The following is an 18,017-nucleotide window of genomic DNA, read 5'->3' as shown; positions in this document are numbered from 1 at the left end:
ATTACACGCCTTGCTCTTGGAGTGATCTTTGTTGGTCAACCACTCCTGGGGAGGGTAACAAGGGTCTTGAATTTCCTCCATTTGTACACAATCTGTCTGACTGCGGATTGGTGGAGTCCAAATTCTTTATAGATGGTTTTGTAACCTTTTCCAGCCTGATGAGCATCAACAACGCTTTTTCTGAGGTCCTCAGAAATCTCCTTTGTTTGTGCCATGATACACTTCCACAAACATGTGTTGTGAAGATCAGACTTTGATAGATCCCTGTTCTTTAAATAAAACAGGGTGCCCACTGACACCTGATTGTCATCCCATTGATTGAAAACACCTGACTCTAATTTCACCTTCAAATTAACTGCTAATCCTAGAGGTTCACATACTTTTGCCACTCACAGATATGAAATATTGGATCATTTTCCTCAATAAATAAATGACCAAGTATAATATTTTTGTATCATTTCTTTAACTGGGTTCTTTTTATCTACTTTTAGGACTTGTGTGAAAATCTGATGATGTTTTAGGTCATATTTATGCAGAAATATAGAAAATTCTAAAGGGTTCACAAACTACATATAATGGTGGGGGTCACACAACAGAGGTAGGCTCCAATAACAGTGTGCCCTATAATAAAAAAAAAATGCATATACATATAGTTAAAACTAAATAATTAATTATTGCGAATTGATATTCGCAAGCCCGTTCAGCAGAAGCCTAGAAAATATTTGCCTCACAAAAACACACTTATGGATACCACAAATTAAACTATAGTCTAAAAATCTCATAACAAGAGAATATAAAGTTTGCAATTATAATGTTCCAGTTACTATCACCTAATATCATTTATAATATTATTTATAGTTAAAAACTAACTGAGACTCTCTAGGTCTACTCAATAACAGCAAGCATTAGTTGTTAGAATATTTCGGGAAGAGCAGCACTTAAGGCAAATGGATTTCCAAGTATTAAAAACATTACTGTCAAAAGCATTGTTAAGAGCATTAGTATAGGAAGTAGTTCTATGCACCCTAGGGACCCCTACCTTCATGTCAGAAAGAATCAAAATCGGTGAAGAATTGAGGGAGAAGAAGCGATTTGTGTGGAAACTGCTCATTAGGGATTGATTAATTACTCCATATCTTCATTATTAATTGCAATTATGCAGATTTGGGTAGAAGCTATTTGCACCCCAGGGAAACCTACCTTCCTGCCAAAAAGAATAAAAATCAGTGAAGAATTGAAAGAGAAGAAGAGATTTTCATGAAACATGGATGACAGAAAACATATGATGGCATAAACTCGTCACCTGTCAGCCAGATCGGATGAGCTAATACAGATTCTGTTCATGTATCATGGCTCTCCGGAAAATCTCAAGTAGCCAGCTAAAAAAAGTAGCAGGCGTCTCTGAAATCTGCAGCGGTGAAGCCCCCATGGCGTGCTAATACTGGGGGGTCTAGGGGCACCCCCCCCAGAAAATTTTAAAATGTACATGACTTCCGGTGGACTCTCAGCTAATAAATTACTAACCATTTCCCTGTAAAATACTTGCAAAATCTGTATGAAATTTCCCTCCAGATGTACGGATATGTGTGCTTGGCTTTCTCAGTGACCCTCTGTAGTACGCTGCCTGGCTATGTAACATAACTACATACTCTACGGTGTGGTCACGTGGTCCATCTCAGCCAATCAGAGTGCGAGAATCAATCAACAAATATGGCATCACTTCTGGTTGTGCTGGACCTGAATCGAAGACAATTTCATGGTGAAATAATTGGATTTGCAGCGAATTATGGGCGGTGGAGATGATATAAATCACTTAAACATTGAAAGGCAAGTTTTTATTTTTTTCTGGGATCGAGTAGCCGGCGGAGACCGTCTGTGTAGGCGACCAGTCGTCAGCGCTTGTAGACATCTCTGATGTACATAAAAAAGGAGAGAATAAATCTGTTGCTGTGTGATATTTTCAGGTCTGGCTGTTTTAAAATGAAATGCCGCATTTACTTTCATTGTGTTTTGGCTGAAACTGTATTTATTTTCTGAGTAAAAATCCTAAAGCTGCTAGTCCTGCAGTTGCAATTATTCCTGTAGCTACAGAGAGGCCTACAGCAAACATTTCACCTCCACCAACATTTCCCTGAGCACGGTACATCTTTTCAGTGTAATAACGGCTGCCATTCAGCATCACCATGTTATTTATCTTCTGCATCAGGTTTTCTACCTGAGAAGGGCTGGGATCATTGTTGTTAAATGCATGATATCTATTCCCACAGCAGTTGAGGAGTTGCCTTAAATCAGCACTCTCTGCCAAAATGTCATCAAGTGTATTCTCTCCAAGCTGATCAGCGTGAGTGAACAGAATCATGGTGAAGAAAAAGGCATGTTTTCCAAAGTTGTTCTTCATCCACTCCACTGTCTTCTTCTCCTCTTCTGTGAATCTGCCCAGTTTGACCACCAGCAGGAAGACGTGAGGACCAGGAACTGCCAAGTTCATACACCGATCCATTTGTTGTCTTAATTCGTCTGTGGTTAGCAGTGTGTTAAAAATGCCAGGTGTATCGATCACCATGATGCGCTCACTTCTTTTCACTTCACATTGTCTCGTCACTAATACAGGAGAAGGTTTCACTTCAAAATATTTGCCATTCAGGATGGTGTTTCCCGTTGCACTCTTCCCTGATCCAGTCTTCCCCAGGAGGACAATCCGCAGTGCAGTTGCTAAGATTAAAATAAAGAAAGAAAAGTTATTATGAAAGGTTTGTGTATTTTAAAAATATGTGAAAAATGTTTTTTTAAAAAAGAATCGTAAAATATTAAAGCAGGAATCGTAAGAAAACGAGACCGTCAATGACGGTGTAGCTCACTCCAGCCCCGTCTAGTCCAGAAGGAACGATCTAAAGTGGGCCACCTTGCACAATAAATGTTCCAAGCTATATACACTATATACAAGCTATATATAGAAGTGATATCCACTCTAGGAATACTGACCTATTTACCAGAAAGAATCCAAAACGGTGAGGAATTGATTGAGAAGAAGCGATTTTTGTTGAACTGCTCACTCATTAAGGCTTAATTAGTCCATAACTTCATTAAAAATTGTAATTAAGCAAATCAAATTTTCTCTCCGTGCTTCCACGGAAGGCGGTCGCATTCTGCTCTCCCTCTCCCTCCTTTTTTTCCCTGCTTGTGCTTCTGTGTCTTGTCTCGTCTGCTGTACTTTTTGAAGAGACTCTTCCTGCATTACTTTCTAAACTAAAAAAAGCATGGAATTGATAAACTGGTCTCCTAATGAAATTGACACAGTTTTGGGTTTGGGGGAACCCGTCTGTCCTGCCGTAACGTTTGCGGCTGGTTACATGATGGACGCGTGGGAGCGGTGGCGAGTCGTGTGCCTGGCGATTCTTTCTGTGGAGGACATTGATGATATCTACCTATTCGGAACCATGATTACAGGACTTTTGCTGATTGGATTAGGCATTGCCCTGGTACCTGTATATCGAGGAAATCAGACGATGGTGACAGCTGTTCAAAGCCCCACAAAGCTGCCCGATATGATTGGAGTGGTGGGCAAAGCTGTTGGCACTTGGACTGTGGACATTCAGAACTTTAACCACAAAATGGTTCTTATCTCGGAGCAGCTTTCAGCTTTGCAAGGAATATGTTTTTCGGAGATCAATTTGAATAGAATGGACGGAATGGACAGATATGGACGAGCGGTGTGGACGTGCAAAGACTGTGTCTGGAAAGACCAAACAATTCATATGTGACCCCTCACCGAATCCAGGGACACATGTCGGCCGAAACAAATCCGAGATAATCGTAAAAGAAGCATTTTTTTTTCGAAATTTGTGATTTTTGTTTTTTTCCATCATGTGCAAGTTGAGATCTTGAAGAATGCAATCAGTATTTCAGATAATAGATTGTTTTGTTGGAAAAGCATACATTTTTTGTTGCAGATTGTCTTGTTTTTGTCAGGACTGTAGCCTGCTGGGGGGTGTGGGTAAATTACCATATGGGCCATTCACATGATGATTTAAGTCATTTGTTTTTTTTTTCCGCGAATCAGCTGTATGATCCGAGCTGAGCGCATGGCTACTTAACTGCATACAGGCGTGTGATTTCACTATGGAATGAGTTACTAAACAGAGCGCAGAGGAGCTGAAACACCGCGAAGCAAACAGACACACGGTATTTACATCGAAGATCACCATTTCTAGCAAAAAAACCCCGCAACCTCGTTTTCCAGATTGAATGGAATACTTGAATGATCGGATGATACACGGACCGTTCTAGGATTACATTCCATCGGAGGCATTGGTGTGTGCAAGGCACCGTTTCTCTTTCTGATGGGGTAAGTTTATTAATCGAAGGCTGTGTGGTTATTTTTGCATGTAACGGAGAGTGTTGTGGTTTGGTTAAGCCTAGGTCACAACCGGACATACGATTTTTTGGCCGTGTGATTTTTGGCGTTTCCCAAACTGCTGCGTTTTTTTTTTTTGTTCACGGAGAAAGACGCGCGTTGGCCGTAAGTTTGTCTTGCAACCTGAAAAAAACGTAAGCGCCTGTAGAGTTTGTTTGACATGACAAAGAACCTCTGCGGCCGGTCTGCAGCTCGAAAATCAGCACGTCACACGCGCACTCTCGTGCTTTTCACACGCGCGCTCTCGTGCGTTTCCTGCGCGCTCTCCGTGTGTTTCTTGCGTTTTTTGCGTGTAGACCGGCTGTAGGAGCGCGTACGGTACGGCCGGTTGTGACCGAGGCTTTACATGAAACTAGTGTTGTGTTAGTTGTATTATCATCGTGCTATCTTTCTTTCTTACGGTGTGAGTAATTTTTCAACCACAAAACGTTAAAGTATACTTTAGGACTTATTTTTGTACTTCATAATTGTGTTGGGCATACTTTGCATGGAAGGAAAATTGACATGGTGATCTTTGTTTACATGAAAGTAGTATCGTGCTAGCTCGTAGGGGGTAGGGCTTTCCTTAATGCCATGCAAATGAGCACCATTATGTGCCCGCCCTGCACCCAGAGTAGCTGAGATGGAAAATTTTGAGGGCGATTTTCTCCCTTTTCTGTTTTAAGAAGTATACACTTTCAAAAGGCCACACATTCTTCAAATATTGTCAGATCTCCACATGGAAGGCATCATTGGAAAGCTTAGAAACTGTACTTTCTGAATCTGTCAATAACTCAAAATGCCCCCGGGCCGACATGTGTCCCTGGATTCTGTGATCTGCCACATATCTTATCGACATTCGGCACCCTGAGTCAGCACCGGCCTTGGTTTAGGCCGCTGCTGAGGAAATATTTCCCCCTGAAGGTCACTGCCGGGAGATGCTCTCATTCCTCGCATTCCTCTCTAACTCTCCGCGGTCGCCATTTTTACCCCCAGTGTGACAAGCGGGTGCGTGACCAGCGCCTTCATGGCTGCAGGAGCGGACGGCTGCTTGCTTGTGCTGGATTACCTCCCCCCCTCCCCCCTCACCCCTGATTCCCCCCCCCTCAAGTCCCGTGTTTAAAGTGTACTTGTGTTGTTGTGTGCTTATGCAAGGGTTTTTTAAATGTTCCCACACTGTACTCCTGACAGGAGCATAGTGTGTGTGTGGGGGGGTGTTCTTTTTTTCCTTATCTCTCCTCATGTTGTGTTTCCTTTTTATTTTTATCCCTGTCTTCCTGTTCTGTCTACCCTATGTCAATTGTATGTTGTATATGTACGGACAGGTTGACGGCTAATTTCGCTGGTACATGTGACTAGTGACAATAAAGGGCATCATCATCATCAGGGTAGAAGTTATATGCACCCTAGGGACCCCTACCTTCATGCCAGAAAGAATCAAAATCAGTGAAGAATTGAGGGAGAAGAAGCGATTTGTGTGGAAACTGCTCATTAGGGCTTAATTACTCCATATCTTCATTATTAATTGCAATTATGCAAATTTGGCTAGAAGTTATATGCACCCCAGGCAGACCTACCTTCCTGCCAAAAACAATAAAAATCAGTGAAGGATTGAGAAAGAAGAAGCGATTTTCGTGAAATGCGGACACTGCCGGACGGACGCCGGATGACACATGATGGCATTAAACTCATCACCTGTTGGCTGGATGAGCTAATAATCACTATAAGTATTTTTTTTTTTTTAAGTAGAACTATGAATACTGTTAAAGTAAATAAATACTTGAGTTTTCTTACTGTGATCACAACAGGTCATGAAAGTTTACTCTTGGAAAGTCAGAGAATTTGATAACTAAATTTGTAGCCTGACAGCGTAACATATACTAACGATAATCTCTTCATCATCATTATAAACAATATTTGTGAAAATAAATACACAGCAGTAACGACAATTAATCCATGTCGATGCCATTCAGTTAGTTTTGGACTGGAGTACCAGACTCACATGGATGAGGTTGTACAAACTTGGCTGCCATCTCTCCCTTCTTCTCAGGAAGTGACTTCACTGACTCTTCCTGTTTCTTTGGAGGTATCACATTTCCGCACTTTACATTAACCCCAAGAACAGAATCCTTTTTCCGCACCTCCAGACTTGTATCTTGGTTTGGTTTTGGTTGGCTCTCATGTCCCTTTCCCATTTCCTCTTTTTTCTGTGTGATGCCTCCTGTTCTCATTCTATCAACTGCTTCGTACATCTCTTGCGTGTAGACCTGACCTCCATTTTGTTGTACGATGGCCTCAATCTCCTCCAGCAGTTTACTGATCTGAGCCTGATTAACTTCTCTCTTACTGTTTATCACACAGTATCCACGATGAAAGCAGCTGATCAAATCCTTTGTCCTGACATCCTCAGAAAATCTCACCAACTGTCTCTGTGTCATTTTTTCTCTTCCTATGAACAGTATCATAGTGAACTTCGGAGCTTCTTCTCCAAAGTTCTCCACAATCCACTTCACAGCATTTCTCTCTTCTTCTGAGAATTTCCCCACTTTGGTCACCAGCAGGAACACATGAGGACCAGGAGAGGAAAGCAACAAACCCTTCTTTAGTTCAGTCCTCCACTGTTCTGGAGTGAGTGAAGTGTTGTTGATTCCTGGCGTGTCAATCACTGAGATGTTTCTTCCCTCTACTCTCCCATTCTGTATCTCACACTGTATAGTTTCAGTTTCTTTGAAAGTTTCTGTTCCTAATATCACATTGGCTGTTGCACTTTTTCCAACACCACTGCGACCAAGAAGCATAATCCTGAGAATCTTACACTCTGCAAGAAATGATGAAGACATGCACAATGTACTTCAAACTAGCTAAAATTTAAGTACAGCTTTATATGTTTTACATGGCCAAACGTAAGTAATAATATTTTGCTTACTGTCACATGTGGGATAAAGGAGGTCTATTCGACATACCTGAAGGACATGAAGCCATTTTTCCTTCAAATCCTCAGTTGTTTTCTTTCTTTCTTTCAGTTTTTATGCAGCTCCAATAGTCTCGATATACAATCCCAGTTCCACAAAAGTTGGGACACTGTGTCAAACATAAATACGAAATCCTATATCAGGTAAGAATGGGACAACAATTCACTTTCAAAACTACAGCACATGGTCTCTTCAGTTCACAAACTTTTGCAGTGTTGTCAAAAGTAGAGGTGATATAACGCAGTGGTAAACACAACCGTGTCGAAATGTTTTTAAAACCTATTGCTGGCATTAAACTGAAAATGAGTATCCATCCATTATCCATAACCACTTACCTTGTGTAGGGTCATGGGCAAGCTGGAGCCTATCCCAGCTGACTATGGGTGAGAGGCAGGGTACACCCTGGACAAGTCACCAGGTCATCGCAGGGCACGGCAATTACAGTATTATTGATACATTAAATACTTCTCCAGTTATGTGGTATTCTCATATATCTATAAAATCTGACAGGAATTTCAGTGTGTTATTGAGTTAGACTTCACATAACTACAGACTACTTTTGATTGCATAGCATATTTAATTTTTAAACATTGCCACAAAGGAGCTTTATAAAAGTCAAGACATAGATTTAGATTCCTAATGAACAAGCCAGAGGTGACAGTGATGAGGAAGAAACCTTGAGAGGAGTCAAACTCCAAAGGGAACCCATACTGTTCTGGATGACATGGGATAGTGAGATAATAAATCCCATCCATCGGGATCTTCCAGCCAACTGCCAATCAGAAACTGGGCTTGATGAGGATCAGACGGCAAACAACATGCTATCCATGGACTGGAAAATGCTGTTGTTGACGTTGTTGTTGTTGTTTATACCTTCGCCATCAACAAATATTGTTGTATTGGGGGAATGCATGGCCAAATGGTTAGAGAAAGAGCTTTGGGACCAAAAAAGTCACTGGTTTGATTCCCTGAACCAGCAGGATTGGCTGATCTGCCCTTCAGCAAGGCACCTAACCCCCAACTGCTCCCCAGGCTGTTCTGGTTTAACACAATGCCATGAAAGTTCCGCTGTTCTCTCATGCATGGTAATTTATGCAAAAAGGTTCTATTTCCTATTCTGCAGGTTTGAGAGCTGAAATGGCAAGTTCTATTTTTTTTTTCAGTAAATTGAGCCAATTCCTGTATAAGTGCAGTGTAGAAATGCCTGCTGGTGATATTACACTGTCAGAAATAGGGGTACAGTAGAAGCCAATTTCTGTCCCCCAACTAAGATACAATCTACACTAAAGTACCCCCCTACGGCTCAATACTGTACTCCAAGGTTACTTTGTGTACCTTTCTAGGGTCAAAAAGGTACATACGTTCCCAGTCAGTATATAAATGGTACAAATAAGTACCTTAGAAGGTTCTATCTCAGTGACAAGCTGTTGTGCCCCTGAAGGTACAACAATGTACTTTGTTTTCTGAGAGTGTAGATGTGAGGGATACAATATAAAAGCATTTTAATATTTAAATATTGAGATGATGTCTGAAATTTCTTTACATTAAAATAAAAAAGTGGGCAAGACATGAATATTTACACAATCATGACAATAGAACCCATCATTTTTGTATATTTACTCTATTTGTAGTTTTCTCTTCTTTTTTAGTTTCTTTCAGTACAATACAATATTTCAAGGCAATTACATCCATCCATTATCCATAACCGCTTATCCTGTGCAGGGTCACGGGCAAGCTGGAGCCTATCCCAGCTGACTATGGGTGAGAGGCGGGGTACACCCTGGACAAGTCATCGCAAGGTACGGCAATTACAGTATTATTGATACGTTAAATACTTCTCCAGTTATGTGGTATTCTCATATATCTGTAAAACCTGACAGGAATTTCAGTGTGTTATTGAGTTAGACTTGACATAACTACAGACTACTTTGGATTACACAGCAAATCATCTGTTTTTAACCCAAGCATGGAATATTCATGGAAGCATTGTACCTTAACCTGGGCCTAATTCTTTTGATACCATGCATCCAACCCATTATCTATCCCACTTATCCATCAGGGTTTCGGAGGAAGCTTGAGCCAATACCAGCTGACTTCAGGTGAGAGGTGGAGTTCACCCTGGGCAGGTCATCAATCTTCTTTAGATATCAGTCAGAAAATATTTTCTTTGGGGGGGAGCCACCATCCACTATAAACATCCATCCATTATCTCATCTCATCTCATTATCTCTAGCCGCTTTATCCTTCTACAGGGTCGCAGGCGAGCTGGAGCCTATCCCAGCTGACTACGGGCGAAAGGCGGGGTACACCCTGGACAAGTCGCCAGGTCATCACAGGGCTGACACATAGACACAGACAACCATTCACACTCACATTCACACCTACGCTCAATTTAGAGTCACCAGTTAACCTAACCTGCATGTCTTTGGACTGTGGGGGAAACCGGAGCACCCGGAGGAAACCCACGCGGACACGGGGAGAACATGCAAACCCCGCACAGAAAGGCCCTCGCTGGCCACAGGGCTCGAATCCGGATCTTCTTGCTGTGAGGCGACAGCGCTAACCACTACACCACCGTGCCGCCCCCCCATCCATTATCTGTAGCTGCTTATCCTGTGTAGGGTCACGGGAGAGCTGGAGCCTATCCCAGTTGACTATGGGTGAGAGGTTGGGTACACCCTGGACAAGTCACCAGATCATCGCAGGGCTGACACACAAAGACAAACAACTATTCACACTCACGGTCAATTTATCCTAACTTGCATGTCTTTAGATCACCCGGTTTGGAAACCGGAGCACCCGGAGGAAACCCACACAGACACAGGGAGAACATGCAAACTCCACACAGAAAGACCCCCGTTGGCCACTGGGCTTGAACCCAGAACCTTTGTGCTGTGAAGTGACAGTGCTCACCACTGTGCCACCCCCATTATAAACATACAGACTCCCATCACAATTTATATTGTTACTATTCACATCCCAAACACTGGACACACTCCACTCCTCGTTCACTTTTTTAACACTCTAGTTAAATCCAAATCTGGCATATTTTGATTTTTTTTTTTAATTTACAGTGATGGGAAATAAACATTTAAAGATGGTTTACATGTAAATTGAAATCATACATTTTTGGTACAAATATTTGAATTCAGGGCAGCATGGTGGTGTAGTGGTTAGCACTGTCATCTCACCCCAAGAAGGTTCTGGGTTCGAACCCAGCATCTGACGAGGGCCTTTCTGTGTAGAGTTTGCATGTTCTCCCCGTGTCTGTGTGGGTTTCCTCTGGGTGCTCTTGTTTCCCCCACAGTCCAAAGACATGCAGGTTAGGATAATTGGTGGCTCTAAATTGACTGTAGGTGTGAGTGTGAGGTGGTGTTTACATTAGACCGTATCAGCGGATCATCAGATTGACGTTTTTAAAACGATTCGCGTGCACACAGCAACGCCAATACACGATTCGCGTGCACACAGCAACGCCAATACACGGATACGCTAATCACATGACTAATTCGGCACGTAAGTTGAAATGTGTCAGTGCGGCTCAGCGCTTCCTCCTCAGCGGCTGCGCTCCAAATCACTCCGCCCTGAACAGCGAGTGCCCTCTGGAGGGTGCGCACTCCGGCCCTGCGCAGCTTACACAGCGCACGAGTGAAGCGCACGAGCAGTGATTCGGGACTGAGCCGCTGTGTGCGTGATCCCAGTGCATATCGGGCATGCGCAAGTCACTCACTACTTGCAAGTGGAAGGATGGCAAGCCTAAAGACAATCATAACTACACAATGGGCAGTATTTGCATCTTACCATGAGCAACATTAAGAATGACAAAGCAAAGCATTATATTCATACTTTTATACTCTTTAATGAAAAACAAAAAGGTGATACAAGGTGGAAACAATAGCAGGAAGTGAAGTCAGCGCCGTTTTTCAGCAGTAGCGTCACATGACCAACGTGGCATGAACAACGCCAGCGAATCAGGAAGGTGGATGTCACAGTGACGTTGTCCAATGACGACGTCAGCTAGAGCTCAGCACTGCGTTTCCTCGTATCTCAATGTTTACACAGCACCGGATCAGATACGAACTGGGTTGAGTACGTGGGCCCTGGCGGATTCAAGTTGTTCCGCCTGTGGAGTCGTTTCCCGGCGTTTTAATGTGAACAGACAGTGCATCCGCGACGAAAACGAGACGGATACGGTCTAATGTAAACACCACCTGAGTGTGAATGGTTGGTTGTTTGTCTCTATGTGTCGCCCTGTGATGACTTAATGACTTGTCCAGGGTGTACCCCGCCTCTCATCCATAGTCAGCTGGGATAGGCTCCAGCTTGCCTGCGACCCTGTACATGATAAATGGCTACAAATAATGGATGGATGGATAGTCAAGTCAACTTTATTGTCAAATATGCTATACATGCTCAACATACAGCACAGATGAAATTTCAGTCCTCTCTGACCCACAGTGCAAACAGGCAATGCAATAAATAAAAATAGAATAATTGAAACAAACAAGGGGCGGCACGGTGGTGTAGTGGTTAGCGCTGTCGCCTCACAGCAAGAAGGTCCTGGGTTCGAGCCCCGTGGCCGGCGAGGGCCTTTCTGTGTGGAGTTTGCATGTTCTCCCCGTGTCCGCGTGGGTTTCCTCCGGGTGCTCCGGTTTCCCCCACAGTCCAAAGACATGCAGGTTAGGTTAACTGGTGACTCTAAATTGACCGTAGGTGTGAATGTGAGTGTGAATGGTTGTCTGTATCTATGTGTCAGCCCTGTGATGACCTGGCGACTTGTCCAGGGTGAACCCCGCCTTTCACCCGTAGTCAGCTGGGATAGGCTCCAGCTTGCCTGCGACCCTGTAGAAGGATAAAGCGGCTAGAGATAATGTGATGTGATGTGTGATGTGAAACAAACAAACAAACAATATAAACAGTATAAACACTCTAGATAGGAACTAGACATAGACTAAACACTCATACACACACACACACACACACATAAATTGCTTCAAATAACCAAACAGTCAAGGGCACTTGAGGTATAGCAGGTAAACATGAAACATGAAGTAAGCAGTATAAACAAACTAGCAGCTGTTAAGATATTTGAATTCATTAAATTAATGAAGATATATATATATATATATATATATATATATATATATATATATATATATATATATATGGAGCGCCGTTTGTAAAGCATGTCCGTGCTGAAAATTTCAGCAACATTTTGTCACATTTAGCTTCAAACAGTGTTTTAAAAACGGTGTGAATTTTTCAGACTCCCCTTTTTGCACATTTATAACAATATTTCTCAACTTAGAGATATTTTAAATAGTTATATCTAAATGGTAAATGTTACAAATAAATGTTAAATGTTAAACCTAAATGTACAAATACATTTAGATTTAACAGTTAGATTTAATTTTTATATTTATATTTAAATTTAACATATATTTTTACATTTAGGTTTAACATTTAACATTTAGATATAACTATTTAAAATATCTCTAAGATGACAAATATTGTTATAAATGTGCAAAAAGGGGAGTCTGAAAAATTCACACCGTTTTTAAAACACTGTTTGAAGCTAAATGTGACAAAATGTTGCTGAAATTTTCAGCACGGACATGCTTTACAAACGGCGCCCCATATATACCAGCCTAAATTCAGTCTCACACACACCTACCTGCTGGTAGTAGGTGTTTTCCAGTAAAAACATTTTACTTTCACTTTCACAGCCAGTAATTATCAGAAAGCTGTTTATGCTCATATTGAAATCAGCTCTGCTGAGCCCTAACCTGAAAACAACACTGAAATCAGGCAAATTATGTGGATAGTCAGATAATTAATTGCTTTTGTTTTAAATATCTTAAATGTTGGCTGGACAAGCAGCCACACAAAGGTGTTAGAGAGTAAATGTAAGACATTGTGCTGTTGTGAATAGAAAGGTTAATATTTGCCATGCAAATAAAGCAAACTTTGAATTTGAGTGAGAGAGAGAGAGAGAGAGAGAGAGAGAGAGAGAGAGAGTTATTCACCAAAATGAACAAAGTCATCTCCTAGTTTAACTGCCTCTCAGACCCCAATGCTTAATGGGGAGAACAGAGAGAGCCACACACAGGCAGCACACACACACACACACCCCTGCCACCACGTGAGGGACAGTGAGTGACCTCTCTTGGCCTCCGTCAGTCAAATTTTGACTATGGATAACATCCGTCCTCTATCTGTCCATGGAACTTTGGCAGCTACGGCTTAGACCCCGAAGCCGCCGCCAGGCGCCGCTAAAACCGCCATTTAGAATTTGAGCCGCCGCCAGCCAATAATTTTGTAAGCCAATTTGAGCCGCTATCTAATAAAATTTGGCTGAGCCACTAAGAATTGTGTACATCAAATAATGGGTTTATCCACATCATGAGCTACAAGAAAAGTGACACAAACATGATCAACTGTACACACTAGTAGTAACACAATAGAGACGTATAGGCATACACTGTAGAGATTTAGAACTGATATCACAGCACAGAGAGCCACCACAAGCTTGCCGTTGTGACTACCTGTCTGGCTTCCCGCCCCTCACACCGTTACCACGATACACTGGGGAACCCGGGAACCCACCCAGAGCATCAATCGACTCCGATATCGACGAGATGGCTGCATTCTTTGCCGCTGCTGAGGGAAAGTGTAAAGGTATTTTTTTTGTTTGTTTGTTTGTTTCACATACTTCGAGATTGATAAAAAAAAAGTACTCCACCACTCTACTTTCATCATAGTAAGATAGCTGCCAGTCCTTCACTGGTCATTGCTAGTGAGAGTAGATAGCTAGATGCCTTCCTCGAACAATCCAGATTAGCTTATTATTAGCATTGAACTACAATCTTGCTAGATTTATATTTACAATGAAGTAAGAGACCAGGAGACCTGTGGTAATTTGCTATTTATTCCCCCCATTTGTTTGATCCGTTCGCCCGGATATATGCCACACAGTGACGTCCAGTATCAGCCATTTGTAGCCATAAACATTTTGGTGGCTGCAGCAGCCATTAAGGTTTTGGCTGAGTCAGCTAGCCAGCCAATAATTTCATCAGCCAGCCATTATCCTGAAAACAAATGGCTTCGGGGTCTACTACGGCTGTAAAGCCCTACACGTGAGTGGCAGTCCCTGCTGCAAAGGTTGCATAGGAAGGTGTCACAGTCCAGTCCAGTCCATCCATGCCTTAGACTGTGGGACTTCCATGCTGGCTCCAGAACAGGAATTCAGTCCTGCTTTGCTGAAGGCCATTTCCTGAAGTGGCACTCCCACACCTGCTACCACTCCTCTCCCATCAGCCAGGGCTTTTTAAGAACTGTTTGGAGCGACTCCATTTGCCAGACTGTCTCTTGTAGACTTTCCTTGCCTCGCTACAGCTCACTGGTATTGCGTCTTCTTGATTCCCCCTGCCTGAATTTTTCCTTGTTTTTTGTCAAGTTTCTGTCCAGTTTTATGTCCCTGTTTTTGCCTGCCTGTTCTTTTGAATTGTGTCTTTTGCTCCCTCTGCCTGGGTTTCCCTTGTCCCTGTGTTCATCAGTTTTTGTGAAGATTTTTCTCTCCTGTTTTTTGTCCCTGATCGTGTCAACCTCCTTCTGTGTTTTTGACCTCCTGGCCTGTTTTTTGACAACCAATCTTTGCCTGAGCCCTACTGTGCCTTTGCCTTTCTGCCATCTACTTCATTAAATAAATGTTCTTGTTCCACTGCCTGTTTTCTGAGTCTGCTCTTGGGTCCTCACTTCACCTCAGCTCGCCATTCCTGACAAGAAGGTGGTTGCTGTTGGGTTGAAAGCACTGTGCTCTCGACGGTGTGCCTGCCTGGCCACTGCCTCTTCCAATAACCTAGTCTCACCTGCTTGAAGCTGCTGGTTTAGGGTGTGTTTCTACTTTGGGCGATCTGCTGCAAACATCTCCCAAGACTTGACATCAATGTCCACTGCTTTCATGTCTCTTTTACAAACATCCTTGTATCGGACACTGGGCTGACCGACATTTCTCTTGCCACTTGTGAGCTCTCCATAGAGAATGTCTTTGGGGATATGACCATCTTCCATGAGGTAGACATGGCCCTACCAATGCAACCTGCGCTGTCTTAGAAGGGTGTAAATGCTTGGAAGACCAGTGACAGACAGGACTATGTTGTTGGAAACTGTGTCTTTCCCAGATATCCCCAAGATTCACCTTATGCACCTCAGGTGGAAGGTGTTCAGTCTTCTCTCCTGTCTTGCGTATGTAGTCCATGATTTGCTGCCATACAACAGAGTGCTGATGACACAGACATTCTACACTGACATTTTGGTTTTCACTGTTAGCCTAGGGTTTGTCCATACTCGGGTAGTAAGGCGAGCAAGAGTTGCGGCCGCCTTGCTGATTCGCTTGTTGATCTCATTATCTAAAGATAGATTATCACCAATGGTGGAGCCGAGGTATGTGAACTCGTGGATGATTTCAAGCACATAATTGTTAATAGTGATAAGCGGTGGAGTCGCAGTACCTTGTCCCAAGACATTCGTCTTGTTCAAACTGATGGAGAGGCCGAAGTCCTCACATACCAGAGCAAAATGATTGATCAGTGCCTGTAGATTCTGTTGGGTGTGGGCTACTAATACTGCATCATCAACGAACAACATGTCTCTCACAAGAGCGTCGTGTACTTTGGTCTTAGCTCTAAATCGTGCCAGGTTGAAGAGCCTGCCATCTGATCTGGTTTGCAGATAGATTCCCTCTGTCATTGTGCCAAAGTCATGTTTGAGAAGCAGGGCAAAGAAGATTCCAAACAGTGTGGGGGCAAGGACACAACCTTGCTTGACACCATTGCGAGTGTGAAAGGACTTGGAAAGGTTTCCATTAAATAATACCTGCCCCCTTCATGTTGGTGTGAAAAGACTCAATAACGCATAACAGCTTTGGGGGCAGCCGATCTTAGGTAGGATCTTGAAAAGGCCCTATCTGCTTACCAGGCCGAATGCCTTTGTAAGGTCTATGAAAGCAACAAAGTGTGGCGTCTGTCCAAAGAGATCTGGAAATCTCTCCCACCGTCGAGAGCAACCCCTGGCACTATTGCTCTATGCTAATCAAGCTTATGGCTTATAACTGGTAACTGCTGCTCCTCATATTGTGTTGACACAGACAGTGAAGCTGGAGTGTCCTGTCCAAATAGAGGTAATGATAGTCATGGTGGATGTAAGCCTGGGCAAAATGATATGGGGGACAAGCTGTAGCCCATGCAGCATGATCCCCCCCTCTCCATGATGCTAGTGGTTCCAACAGAACAACAGAGCTGTTACAGTTTGGCACCAGCGAGGTTGCAGGAGCTGCCAGAATGAAGTTCGAAATAACAATGAACTGCCTTGGGGACTCTGACTCCCATTTTTCATGCTGGCCATTGGTTCACAAGGAGCTCATCCACCCTTTGACAGGTCTTGTTTTTAATCCTGCTGGGTGACATGCCACCTTCCTCACCAGTGAACTGGAGAACACTGGTGGGGGAGCCGGTTTAGACGCTGACTACCCGTCCATGCGGCAGGTTGTACTGGGTTACATGTTACCAGTAGCACAGTCAGCTGACCTGACCTGACACTAATGTGAGTGAGTGACCACCTCATCTAATATATAGCTTTAGAAAAAATTAAGTGACCACTTCGATTTTTTTTTCTTAAATCAGCATTTCTATGTATTGCAGCCATTTCATTCCAGTACCTGTGCTGGAATTCCAACCCGATCACACCTCATTTTACTAAATGAGGTACTAATTAGGTGATCACCTGAACCAAACCTTATTTAATGAGGAAAAGTATAAAAACCGCTGCTGTGGTCATTACTATCCTTTTAGAATAGGATCAATTTGGATGGCAAAAACAGTGCTAATAGTACCATAAATTTAATCGGAACACAAAAATAGCCATTCATCATACCAAAACAGTTAAAAAGAAAAGTTTTGAGTGTGAAAAAGAAGGGTTAAATTCTGGCTTTACTTGCAGAGGGGTTTTAACAGGGAGAAATTTTCCGACAGCAGGAGGATTCAGAGAGACAGTATATTCCTTTTGGTATCCAATTAATCAAGTATTTCCTGTTTACGTCTTACTAAAACCATGCCCGTCACTCTCTTTTGTCTGCCCTGACATCACATTAAACAGATTAGAGAGGCCATGAACCAAAACAAATTGGCTCTAGACATCTTAATAGCCAAGAAGGGTGGTGTTTGTAAGCTTTTGAAAACTTCATGCTGTTTCTTCATTTCTGATTACTCTTCAAACATCACCAATCTCATAGTCCATATACCTGAAGTTATCTCTACTCTTCATACAGCTGACAATTCTTGGTTTGTGTGGTTCTCTAGCCTCTGGGGAGGGTGGAGTCATTGGCTTATGGAGACTTACTTTACCTATAATTAACCTTCTCATGTTAGTTGGTCTCCCGCCTCTGATGTCCTGTGTCAGATCACTGGGAACCAGGACTGTGTGCTCTATGATAAATCCTTCTAAATTGACACTTACCTCTGACCTTGAGGATGTCAAACAAAATGACCATCTGTAGCTATTCTGATAGAATAAGTGGGTAATGTGAGAATAATGTCATCTTGTTAACCGTAGGTGTTATAGAAGGCAACTGGGCTTGCTTGAATTCCTTGGAAGAT

The 18,017-nt window shown here is 42.7% G+C and overlaps 1 protein-coding gene across 2 annotated transcripts in view; it reads right to left on the bottom strand.

Moving 5' to 3' along the window:
* Positions 1–539: 539 nt before the first annotated feature.
* The window catches only part of LOC132866447 (GTPase IMAP family member 8-like), a 43,234-nt gene continuing 25,756 nt past the window's right edge, over positions 540–18,017 (bottom strand). For both annotated transcript variants that reach the window (XM_060899207.1, XM_060899206.1), the window contains exons 2-4: positions 7,357–7,474; positions 6,396–7,211; positions 540–2,712 (exon numbers count right to left, since the gene is read on the bottom strand). In XM_060899207.1, the coding sequence (XP_060755190.1) occupies positions 2,027–2,712; positions 6,396–7,211; positions 7,357–7,375 (1,521 nt within the window). In that variant the 5' untranslated portion in view covers positions 7,376–7,474 and the 3' untranslated portion in view covers positions 540–2,026. The remainder of the gene's footprint in view (positions 2,713–6,395; positions 7,212–7,356; positions 7,475–18,017) is intronic.

Source organism: Neoarius graeffei, chromosome 18 (genome assembly GCF_027579695.1).
Source record: "Neoarius graeffei isolate fNeoGra1 chromosome 18, fNeoGra1.pri, whole genome shotgun sequence".
Classification (NCBI taxonomy): Eukaryota; Metazoa; Chordata; class Actinopteri; order Siluriformes; family Ariidae; genus Neoarius; species Neoarius graeffei.
The sequence above is the reverse complement of the archived record's forward strand: the minus strand, read 5'-3'. Positions and strand labels throughout refer to the sequence as shown.